Source organism: Arachis duranensis, chromosome 6 (assembly GCF_000817695.3).
Source record: "Arachis duranensis cultivar V14167 chromosome 6, aradu.V14167.gnm2.J7QH, whole genome shotgun sequence".
NCBI lineage: Eukaryota > Viridiplantae > Streptophyta > Magnoliopsida > Fabales > Fabaceae > Arachis > Arachis duranensis.
In genome coordinates, this window is record NC_029777.3 from 1,797,866 (window position 1) to 1,810,218 (window position 12,353).

General features: G+C 30.6%; 1 protein-coding gene across 1 annotated transcript; it reads left to right on the forward strand.

The window, feature by feature from the left end:
• The first annotated feature begins 5,255 nt into the window (after window positions 1-5,255).
• On the forward strand, window positions 5,256-11,368 carry LOC107491831 (probable L-gulonolactone oxidase 6). Its single transcript, XM_016112748.3, is given in 5 exon segments — window positions 5,256-6,050; window positions 8,270-8,462; window positions 8,465-8,524; window positions 10,138-10,239; window positions 10,472-11,368. Coding segments are annotated over 5 exon segments (1,794 nt in total). The 5' UTR covers window positions 5,256-5,354; the 3' UTR covers window positions 11,215-11,368.
• Window positions 11,369-12,353: the final 985 nt, after the last annotated feature.

Sequence of the window (12,353 nt, forward strand, 5' to 3'; positions counted from 1 at the left end):
GTCTCTCAGAAACCCGGTTTAATTAATGCACTCTTAGGCTTAGGATCACATTGTATGCTCACCAAACCAACCATGAACCATCGTTGCTTAAGCTAAGGTAAATCCCTTATTAGTATATTACTAGTCATCTAATTAAGTTACAAATAAAAGATGTAATTGGCGGCTAAAACTCTTTGACGAGGAGTGTTAGCGGCCACATGATTTGTAATCATTAAGTAGTTATTAATGATGTATTTAATGATATAAAATTTTTATTTTATTAGTTATATATTGATCAAAATTTAATAAAATGATTAATTTTTAAACTTTTCTCTCTTCAATACTCACGGTGTGCCTAGTCTATTCTACCCGTCCATTTTATTATATAAAAATTAAAAATTAAATTTCTTACTTAATAATAAAATTAATGTGATACATTTTTAAACGTATTTTTTGATTTATTTTTTAACTCATTAAATATAATTTATTATAATAAATTAATTACATAAACTAATTAATTAATTAATTATTTAAATATCATATAATTTATTATAATTTTTATCAATCAATTAATTGTAATTCAAATTGAATGATTGCAGCAAATCAAAAATTGATATAAACTCATTTTGTTCAATAACTTCTATAAAAAACTTAATTATACATTCATCTCGGTTTATTGATCTTGGGCTTCAAAATATTGTTATGCTCCGAACACCACCACATTAGAAATTTTTCTCCTAAATACTTATCAACATAAAAAGAAAAGTCCCCTCAGCACTAGTAACCTTCAGATACATCTCCTTAAATTTCTTAATGAACGATTTATACAGCTTAAAAATCACAAATCTCGGTGAACTATTCAAATTCACCCACCCACATTTTCACACTCTCTTAGCCTGAAACAAAGAGAAAAATAGCTCCACCAATAGTTCCTCCTCCAAAATTTTCATAAGAATTTCAGACGCACGAAGAAAAGTTCACCCATTAGAATGCAGTTGAGAAGGTGCGCAGTTCAACTGCTTCAGCACCTGACACTGAAAATCATTAAAAGGAAGTTTCACCTTCAGTTCTTCCAACACACATCTATACATAAAAAAATGTTCAAAACCCTTCCCTTGTGGAATACCCTATCATTTTCAGAACATAGGAGTAACTCTAATCGTACTCCAGAGCCAACCCTCACAATCCTAGCCTTGTCTATTTCATTTACAGCACCCTCATTCAGAAACAATGAAGCACGACTCCTCACATTGTCGTTTACCAAATCGTAAGATCAATCTATCTTTTCCTTTTTCTTTTTCTCAAAACCCATTAAAAAATAACAGTGAAGAAGAAGAAGAATAGAACACGAATCACATAATTGAAATTGAGAAGACAAGATAAGGGATTAATATATACCTCTTTTGCTCATTTTTTTCTTCAAAATGCTTCTAAAACAATAATGCAGCAAAATGCAAACCTTCAGGATTCCAAAGTGTTTTAATTAACACACTTAAACTAAATTTCAGTTTCACTGTCTCCTGTCCCATCAGTTACATCAAACCCAATGAGTCTGCATTGGAAACACGCACGTTCATTAAACATGCATTTATTTTTTTCTCTCTCCTAATTATATCATTGTGTAGTTTCAATATCTGTTTAATAAAACACCTTGAACTAGGGGCTCTAAGGGCAACCTAAACTCGTCGAGCTATATAACTCATTAAAAGCTCAACTTGTTTCATTAAATTTATTCCCAGGCTAAGTTTGGGAGCTATGATCCGACCGTTACAAATCCGACGTTATAACTCGGCATTATGTGTCATAACTCGGCGAACTTACGTTATAACTCGGCATTACACGTTACAAGTGGACTCAACGGACTACATCTTAGAGTCAAAACATCCGATCATATATCATCATCCATTACACCTTTATTATTGCTCTTCAATTTAGACAATAAAATAGAAACGTAACCGACCTTATGATTTCACCTATAAAAGGTATGATCTTCTATTTTAAAAGACACGTTGAATTTTAAATACTAACTTAAGCATTGAAGTGCCTTTACAAGTACACTCCCCTTATTTTAGATCACACTCTTTGTAAGTGCAAGCTCGGACTTCTCAAAAATTCATAGATCGACGTTAAAAGGAATAATTCGGCGTCGATTTACAGAGGCCGAGTTTTCCTCAAAGTATCTATACAGAAACAATAACAAATAAATAATTTTAGATATATAAATAAATAATTTTAAATATTATATATAAAATTATATATATCAAATTAAATAAGATAAGTTTGTATTATTCGTTCTGTAAAATTATTAATAACAGAGACAATATAGTGCGTCATTATATAGATCTGTCGGTTTGCAAAGAAATTGCATTCAAAATCTACTAGTAGACTATTGATGTGGAAAAAAAATATATTAAAAATATAAATATTATTTTTTAATTTGCCCACCTGCATGAATATCTACCAACCGAGTTTCTCGTAAAGCTATATGTGCAAGGAAGTGAAAGAACTGAAAGAAGGGCGACTAACACGTCAATATATTACTAGATACACGCCTTATTAATTCATGTGTTCAATGACCAAATTGCTCCACGCGATATATTATGTTATAATTAAATATTAATTATAGAACATGATAGGATAAGACATTGAGGATAGGACAAAACAAAATATTGATAGACATAGATACAAAATTTTGTGTTCTTGTATTCTGTTTGGTGATAAATTAAAACAAATTATAAAAATTTAATTTATTCTCAATTTTTTATTCAAAAAATTTGAGATGAAAAATATAATAATAATAAATATAATTATGAAAAATTAACAAAAATAATAAAAAAAAGAATGAAAAATAAGTTGTGCCCTTTATTAGTGTCCATGTGTCTTTCCTGTCATGATGGACACAAAATACACTAATTTAGTGTCTCAGAACATACTATCTTTGTCCATATCTCCTCTGCCAAACATAATTTTGTGTCTCTGTGTCTATGTCTCAGTGTTATCTCTGTAAACAAACGCAGCCTAATAGAACTACAGTCCATTTGAACCAATTTTTTAAATAAAAATATTTAAGATTTTATTTTATTTAATATTTATTAATTATTATAATAATTAATAAAAATTAAATAGGATAAATTTTAATTAATTTTTTTTTATCTTTCTAACATTATTATTTTTTAAACTTTAAAAAGAGAAATGTTGGAGACGATGATTTATTATTTTTGATCATCACTTAATTATTAATTCGATTCATTTAGTTTAGTTTTGTTAGTATAATAATCCAACAATATATTTTATTTCATACTTTTAAATATTAATGACTAATTAATAATAAAAAATAATAAATTTTAATGACTCTCTAATTTTTCTCTTCCAAAAAACTTTTAAATTTCAAAACTTTTTAACTTTAAAAAACGCGCCCTCAATATTTGCACCACGCACATTCGTCTTTTTATTCCCTTTTTTCATCTTCTTCTTCCTCTTTTTCTTTGTCAAATCCGCACCACCTATCATCTGTGCACTCCCGAGCACCAATCCGTTGCACACTGTGCTCGTCGTGCCACCCATCACTTGCACACCAGTTGCCACACACTTCTCCTTCTCTTCCACCTCCTCCTCTTCCTCTTAAAGTTTTAGATGATTTTGTTAACTAATTTTAGATATTTCTTTCTCTTAAGTTTTGAATGTATTTTTTTTATATATTTTGGATGTTTTTATTTCTTATGTTTTAGATGTTTTTTTTAATAGTTTTGGTTGTTTCTTTTTTTAATTTTTTATTTTTTTAAATATTTTAGATGTGTCATTTTGTTAAATTTTAAATTTTTAAAATAATTTTAGATAGAGATATTCTCTACATCTAAACAATTTTAGCATTCAAGAGTAATTTTAGGTCACGCGTTTTTTCCGTTTTCTTTTTTCTTCACGCTTCTTCTCTTCTTCTTCTTCTACTCCCGTGCTTCTTCTTCTTCTCATGCTCGTTTACACACAGAGCGTCTTCTTTTTCTTCGTCTTCTTTTTTGCGTTTCTCCTCCACCTCATTCTCCTCCTTCTTCTTCACGGTTTTCTCCTTATCGTCATTCTTTTGTTGTTGTTGCTGCGGTATTTTTTTTTGTGTCTTTTTGTCCTTCTGTCCCTTGTGAAGAAGCAGTAGAAGGTGAGGAGGAAGAGTTTTGAATTGTATAGAAATGAACCGAACATGTTATTATGGTGAAACAATTATATAGTACTAAATGAATGGAACATTATGTCATGGGGGGTTCGGCTATATTTTTACGTTGGTTGCCGAAGACCTAACACAACCCTCCTCCTTTATCCGGGCTTGGGACCGGCTATGTACCGCAAGTGTAACATAGGCGGAGTTGAATGGAACATTATCCATTATATAAATTCAAATTCGAACAACTTTCTGCATAATGAACTGAACACGTATTCATGGTGAAACAATTGTATAGTATTGAATGAACGAAACATAATCCATTATATAAAATTAAATTCAACTTTCTGCATAATGAACCGAACACGTACTCATGGTGAAACAATTGTATAGTACTGAATGAACGAAACATAATTCATTATATAAAATCAAATTTGAAACACCTCTGTCTACAATTTAAAGATTATCAATTCAATTCAGATTTAGAACACCTGCTTCCATTCAATTTGATTCAATTCAATTCAATTTAGCAATTGCATTCTATTCAATTCGATTGAAAAAATAATCCATTAGCAAAATGTTGGTATTGTTGATAAAGACGATAACAAAAGAGAAGAAGAAGAAAAAGAGAAGGAGGAAGAGGAGGAAGAGGAGGAGGAGGAGGAGGAGGTATACGTGAATTTGAAAGAAGAAGAATATGACATATGCGTGTATTTGAAAGAAGAAGAAACGCAGGGGAGAAGAAGAAGAAGTACGGGGAGAAGAAGAAGATAAAACACGTGTAATGACGCTCTTTTAATGAGAGTGGTTTTTGTTGGTGTTGGACCTACTTAGACAAAATTTGGATGAAAAAATACTTAAATGTGTAATATAGTTCTTTTAGATATCTCTTTTTTATTAAATTTTAGATGTTTATTTTTATTTAATTTTAAATATTTTTTCTTAAATTTTAAATATTTATTTTTAATTAATTTTAGATGTTTTCACGATCCTTCAAAAATAATATAGTCTTTGGTTCATAGTTACATTTCTCTCCGTATTAGTACAAAGGCTTATACGGGTAATAATAGTTTATGCTCATCAATCATCATCACCCCTCCAACCCACGAAACCAACAACGAAGGACGAAACCTCTCCCCCCCTATATAAATATACATACGAGATAATCAGAGTTCAGCAATAATAATCTAGCTATAACTAACATTATCACAAAATACAAGATAGAATGCTGTCCTCTAGAAAGATGAAATCCAGTCACGTTATCATCTTAGTAATAACGATCCTATGTATGAATAATGGAGTAATATCAAGTCCTCCAGAGGATCCAGTGAAGTGCACATCAAAGAACACAAACTGCACCATAACCAACTCCATTGGCATATTCCCTGACAGAAGCATATGTGAAGCAGGAGAGGTGAAGTACCCAAGCACGGAGGAAGAGCTGATATCCATAGTGGCCACGGCCACCAAGAACAACAGAAAGATGAAAGCCGCCACCCGCTACTCCCACAGCATCCCCAAGCTGGCATGCCCGGACGGCAAAGACGGCTTGCTCATAAGCACCAACAATCTCAACAAGGTACTCAGGGTCGATGCAGAGGCCAGGACCATCACGGTGGAGAGCGGCGTCACGCTCCGGCAGATCATCGCCGAGGCTGCGGAGGCTGGACTTGCCTTGCCCTACACTCCCTATTGGTGGGGTATTACCATTGGCGGACTCATGGCAACCGGAGCCCATGGAAGCACCTTGTGGGATAAGGGAAGCGCGGTTCATGAGTATGCCACGGAGATTCGAATAGTTAGCCCCTCGGGACCTGAAGATGGCTATGCTAAGGTTCGGGTCCTTACTGAATCTGATGATGATAATCAACACCTCAATGCTGTCAGAGTTTCTTTAGGGGTTCTTGGAGTTATTTCTCGGGTACGTGTATATATGTATTTTATTCATTTTCTTATCAAAAATGCTATTTGTATACTAAAATCAGCCACTAATATATTTATGTATAAATATATATATTATATATAATTTAATTTATTTTTAATATGTATTTATATTCTAGCATGTATTTTATATTAGTAGCTAATTTTAATAACTGATTTTGGTATATACGTTAGCACAACTCTTTTCTTATTTATAGAAGATTAAATGCCTTAGCGTGTGGTTCATTTTATATCTAATAATTTAAATGAGTTTTTATGAAATTAAACAGGCTAACTTATTTAGATCATTTATTCGTTTTTTTTTGTCTGGCTTTTCTTACTACTAATTTTGTCTAAAGAAGTGTTAGTTGATATTTTCAAAATTTAGCTTTTTCTTTATTTTTTTCAAATATAAATAATTAATCAATAATATTGGTTACTTTTAAAGGGATTTTTTCCCTTTTACCCAGTAGGTAGGGTTTATTTCAACTCACTATTATTACACATTTAATATATATATATATAAGTTTTAGAATCAATATTCAACTCCGCAAATCTATATATACTTTGTTTGAAAAGAGAAATTGTAAGATAAATACTCCAAGTATGCACGCAAAATAATGTTCATATAGTAGGTAGGGTTTATTTCAACTCACTATTATTACACATTTAATATATATATATATAAGTTTTAGAATCAATATTCAACTCCGCAAATCTATATATACTTTGTTTGAAAAGAGAAATTGTACGATAAATACTCCAAGTATGCACGCAAAATAATGTTCATATAGTAGGTAGGGTTTATTTCAACTCACTATTATTACACATTTAATTTATAATCATTAGTTAGACTGTAGTTTTCACTTTTTGATCGCTCACTTTTACCTATTATCTCATATTTTCTATTTTAAATCTAAATCGGCATTTCAAACAAACAAAATTTAGATGTAGAAAAAATATTACTCATATATATATATAATACTAGAAAAATAATAATTAAAATAATTTATTCAATTTAATATTTATAATTATATATTTATTGTATCTAAAATTATACAACTAGTATAACTAAAATTAGTGAAAGCATTAAAATAGGCCAAAGTAAAAAACAAATTATGATTGTTTATTTTTATATATATTTTTGTTATCATGAAAATTAATAAAATAAATTATAATTTATTTATATTTAAATTTTAAAAAATATAGGTCATTACATTTGGCCTCCAAACTTTAGCCAAATATTTTCATATATATAATCTCTTTTATATCGTCTAAAATTTACTTGTATAGTTTAAAAATAAAGGATTAAATTCTATCTTATTACAATATTTTTTTTGACAAAAAGTTCTATAGACATCCAATATATGGTGTTTTTTATAGTGCGTAAATTTTAGACATAAACTTTAAAAATAAAATAATGAATTTTATTTTTTTTATTTCTACTTTTAAGTAATTTAAAAAAATTATAGGTAGCAAAAAGTCCCCTTCTTTTATATAAACTATTCATTAGTACTTTGAATTGATGAAAACTTATAATAGAGAAGCCTTTGACTTTCACCTCTAAGTAATTAATGAGCAATGACAACTTGTATGCAGAAAGTTATAAGTAAATTATTGTATGTGCGACGTGCGTACAAGTATCTTAATTAGAAGACATACAGCCATTTTATTTTAATTAAGGAAAAGTCTAGCGCATCAGTTTTATTAAATTTTGGTAATCAGTAGAGGAAGGTAAATCATTGGATAAAATCTCACATCAATTTTATACCATTAAATTATTATTGATGCCTAGTTGATGGCTAACAATCACAAAAATTAATGGCCCCTGACATTACTCTTTAATTAATGATCTATCTTGCGCGCATCAATAATACCACCAAATTAAAGAGTAATAAATACGGATATAGTACGTACTTATCCAAAAATATTTAATAATAAAAAAATTAATCAAACACAATCAGAATTTATTTTAACAATTAATAAATATTAAATAAATAAATTTTAACAATTTTTTTAGATAGAAATTCAGATGAAGTCGACTTCATGTGAAGTTGATATCTCATAGTCGTTAGATAAAAATTTAGTCATCAGTCAAATCATCTAACGGTCATCAGATATCAACTTCACGTAAAATCGACTACATCTCAGTTTTCAGCGTGTTTTTATCTCCTTAACAATTTCAGTGGTTATTATATATGCATACGTTGGTTTTTACAGGTTACCCTGAAATTAGAACCAATGTTCAAGCGATCACTTACGTACTTGACGAAAGATGATAATGATTTGGGGGAAGAATTGATTAGATTTGGAAGAGAGCATGAATTTGCGGACGTAACATGGTACCCAAGTCAGAAGAAGGCCGTTTATAGAATTGATGACCGTGTCCCCCTTAATACTTCTGGCAATGGATTAATGATTTCCTCCCTTTTCGCCCCACTCTCTCAGCCACATTAGCTGTTGTTAGATCCACAGGTCAGATCCATTCCTTTATCCGTTGCCAAATTGCAATACAATATCATACTTTATTCAACATTCATTAATTATTATAATAATTAATAAATATTAAATAAAATAAATTTTTACTATTTTTAATTAATTATTTTTTATTATCAAATATTTGTCACTTTTATATATATATAATAACAGTACGTAACTAAATTAAAGGAGCAGTAACGATATTAATATTCTACCTACTTGCATAATAATTTTATTACGTTACTAATAATATTTCTGTCAATTTTTCTGTCAACTCTTGTTTATAATTATGTTTAATGAAAATATTTTTATAAATATATCTAATAAAAATATTTTTTATAACTGTGTCTAATAAAAATATCTTTATATATATATTTTTTAGATGTATCTTTTTATACATATATTTAAAATATAATAATTAATTATTATTGATAATAAATTGACAGATAATATATTAGTATTAATACTTTTCCACTTGCATAATCATTCGTGTTCCTTATTATTTAACTCTAGATCTCTCATGCGCAAATAACAGCTTTATTCAATTTTGCTAATTGGCTATAGTTGAGTATACCTACCATATGCATGCTTGTATAATAATACTATTCTTAGCTAGTCGCCTATTGTCTCTATCTGACTTGCAGTTATCTTTTCTATATAAAGAAAAAAGAAATTAAAGATTTTAATTTGTCTTTAATATTGAGTTCAAATAGGTGTTATTTTAAAAAAGAAATTTATTAGATGTGCAAATGATTATTCTAATATTAAGATTTAGGTGAGTAATTTAGAGATATAATATATTTTTATTTTATTGAACTAATTTTAAAATTTATTGTTCACATTAACAATAATTGTCTTCCTAACAAAATCCCTCCAAAAATTAACCCATTATGTATATCGTATTGAATTGTGGGCCGCTATAATTTTAATTTTTAAATTCGTTAAAATAATAAAATGGCAACGCTATTTTTTATTTTCATAATTTAAAAAAATAAAAGGGGGTGCTATTTTTTATTTTAATAATTTAAAAATATAAAAAATAAAACGGCAATGTGGTTTAGTAATTTTTAAAATAAAAAAATATTTTTTAATCAAAATGTCAATGAGATTTTTTTAAAATTAATTAAAAAAAATTTTTAAACAAAACATCAATGACTTTTTTGTTTTTTTTTTAAAGGTAATTTTTTTTTTCATTGCAGAAGTAAATTTATCTAAAGTCAAATAATCTAGTATAATACACTCTTTGACCAATATTTAAAAAATTTAGCCATGAACTGGCAATTATTATATTATCAAATTGTCATTTTTCATAATTGATATATCAGATGTATAATAGATGTATGATTGATTCAAGTATTTGTAAAAAATTAATCTAAAATATATAATATAATGTTATTTTCTTTTATATTTTTTTTAATTATTACTTACCTTATTTTATATTTATTCATTCCTGTTATAATAATATTAAATAATATTAGATATAATAAATATGTAATTATAATTATAGATATTAAATAAAATAAATTTAATTGTTATTTTTTTTTAGTATTACTGTAAATTAAATATCTTTATTTACTTAATTTGAACATAATACATATTGTGTGGGACAGAGGAGGTTCAAGAAGAAACAGGCGACGCTAACGGCAAGTGCCTTGGTGCAAAGTTGATAACGGCAATACTGGCAGGCACTGGTTATGGATTGACCAATAATGGTACTCATCACTAGCTAGCTATATACTAAATAAAAGAAAGTAAAAACTTAGTTGAAGTCGACTTTAGTTGATATTTAAGAATCGTTAGATGAAAATTTAGTCAAATCGGTAAAATCATTTAACGGCTTTCAGGTATCAACTTTATGTGAAGTCGACTGCACCTAGTTTTCACATCAAAAGAAAGGTTCAATAATTAAGGTTGATTAATATTTAATAATTAGTAATTTTACAGGAGTGTTCCTTGGGTACCCAATCGTTGGATTCAGCAACCGCATGCAGTCATCAGGGACGTGTTTGGACAGCATGAACGACAATCTGATCACAGCATGCCCATGGGATTCGAGAATCAAGGGGGAGTTCTATCATCAAACGGCATTCAGCGTTCCATTGAGTCTCTTGAAGGACTTCATCAAAGACATGCAGGCCCTCGTTGAGTTGGAGCCAAAGGCGCTCTGTGGCTTAGAGATCAACAACGGCATCCTCATGCGTTATGTCACGGCTTCCAGTGCATATCTCGGCAAGACGGAGGACGCCGTCGACTTCGACATCACCTATTACCGCAGCAAAGACCCTCTGAACCCTAGGCTTTACGAAGATATAATTGAGGAGATTGAACAGATTGGGTTGTTCAAATACGGAGGGTTACCCCACTGGGGAAAAAACAGGAACGTTGGGTTTATTGGAGCAATAAGCAAGTACGGAAATTCAGATAAGTTTATAAAGATTAAAGAGGAGTATGACACGAGAGGACTGTTCTCTAGCGAGTGGACGGACCAAGTGCTTGGACTCAACAAAGAAGGGTTGACCATAGTCAAGGAAGGGTGTGCCTTGGAAGGGCTCTGTATATGCTCGGAGGATTCTCATTGTGCGCCTAAGAAGGGTTACTTTTGCAGGCCAGGCAGAATCTACGAGCAAGCAAGGGTTTGCAGTAATCGTGAAGACCATGATCTTCAGCAATCCAAGGACGAACTTTAGCTTTAATTTCGACCTTTTAGGACATACATGATCCGTCTTTACTTTAACTTTTGTGATATTGTGCTTGCTTCATTTTCACAGTAGTAATTAATCATATTTGTTATGTTATTACATGTTGATGAACAATAATAATTAATGCATCTAATAAGTTAATTTCTTGTCTGTCGATATTATTACTTGTCGCTCTTTTATCGCTTTTGGATTGAGCTCATTAATTTTTTCTTCAGATGAAAAGAAAATTTAACGACCATGTTATGCATTAAAAAAAAGAAAATACTATTTGTACATTATTTTTCAGCCACCAATTCAGCTATTCTCACTAAACTACAATAAAAAATATAGTTACGTATAAAGACAATGGACTATTTGTACAATGGCTATTGAGTTACAAAATGAACATCCTCCATACTATTTAGAATAACCATCCGAGTACTAGGGATAATAAACATCTTTCCGAAAAATTAAATTGATTTTGGGGTTCACCAAAGATCAAACTCTTAACATTTCAGATCTAACGCTTTAATACTGTTACGGTGGGTAACCTGAGATTAATAGAATGGATGGCGTTGGCTGGCCCAAATGTGTGAAGGAGGAGGTTTCTGAATGAGTGTGCAGCTCGGGGGACTCCGCCCGACTTGTTTGTACGAGGAGAGGGGAGTGGTACCTGCAAAGACACTCCGATGCCTAAGTTAGCAAGGGTGTGAGCAGGTCTAGAGAGTATTGGGCTTAGAAATAGCTGAGGGGTGTCAGTGTATTTATAGTGGTGAGCCAATAACCACCGTTGGAGTAGTGCCGTATCTTTTGGGTGTTAACCGCCCCATTATCTTAGGGAGGTTAAGATATGGCTTTATGAAGCGGTTAGAGAGATTTTAGGGGCGGTTACTCATTTGAATGAGTGTTTATCTGCCAGCTAATCTCATGTCCGACTTCTTTAGAGTAAGTCGTAGTTGACACCGACTTCTTATGTGAAGGTCGGTGCTTAGCTAGGCTTAATCCTTCGGACTAGGCCTTTTATTTGGACCTGGGCCTTTGTCATTGGGCCAGGGTATGAACAGTGCCTCTACTTGAGCCCAAGATCTTCTTTAGGGCTTGGGTTCAAGTATTTAACTCGGGTTCGTAGCCGACTTTCTTGGAGAAAG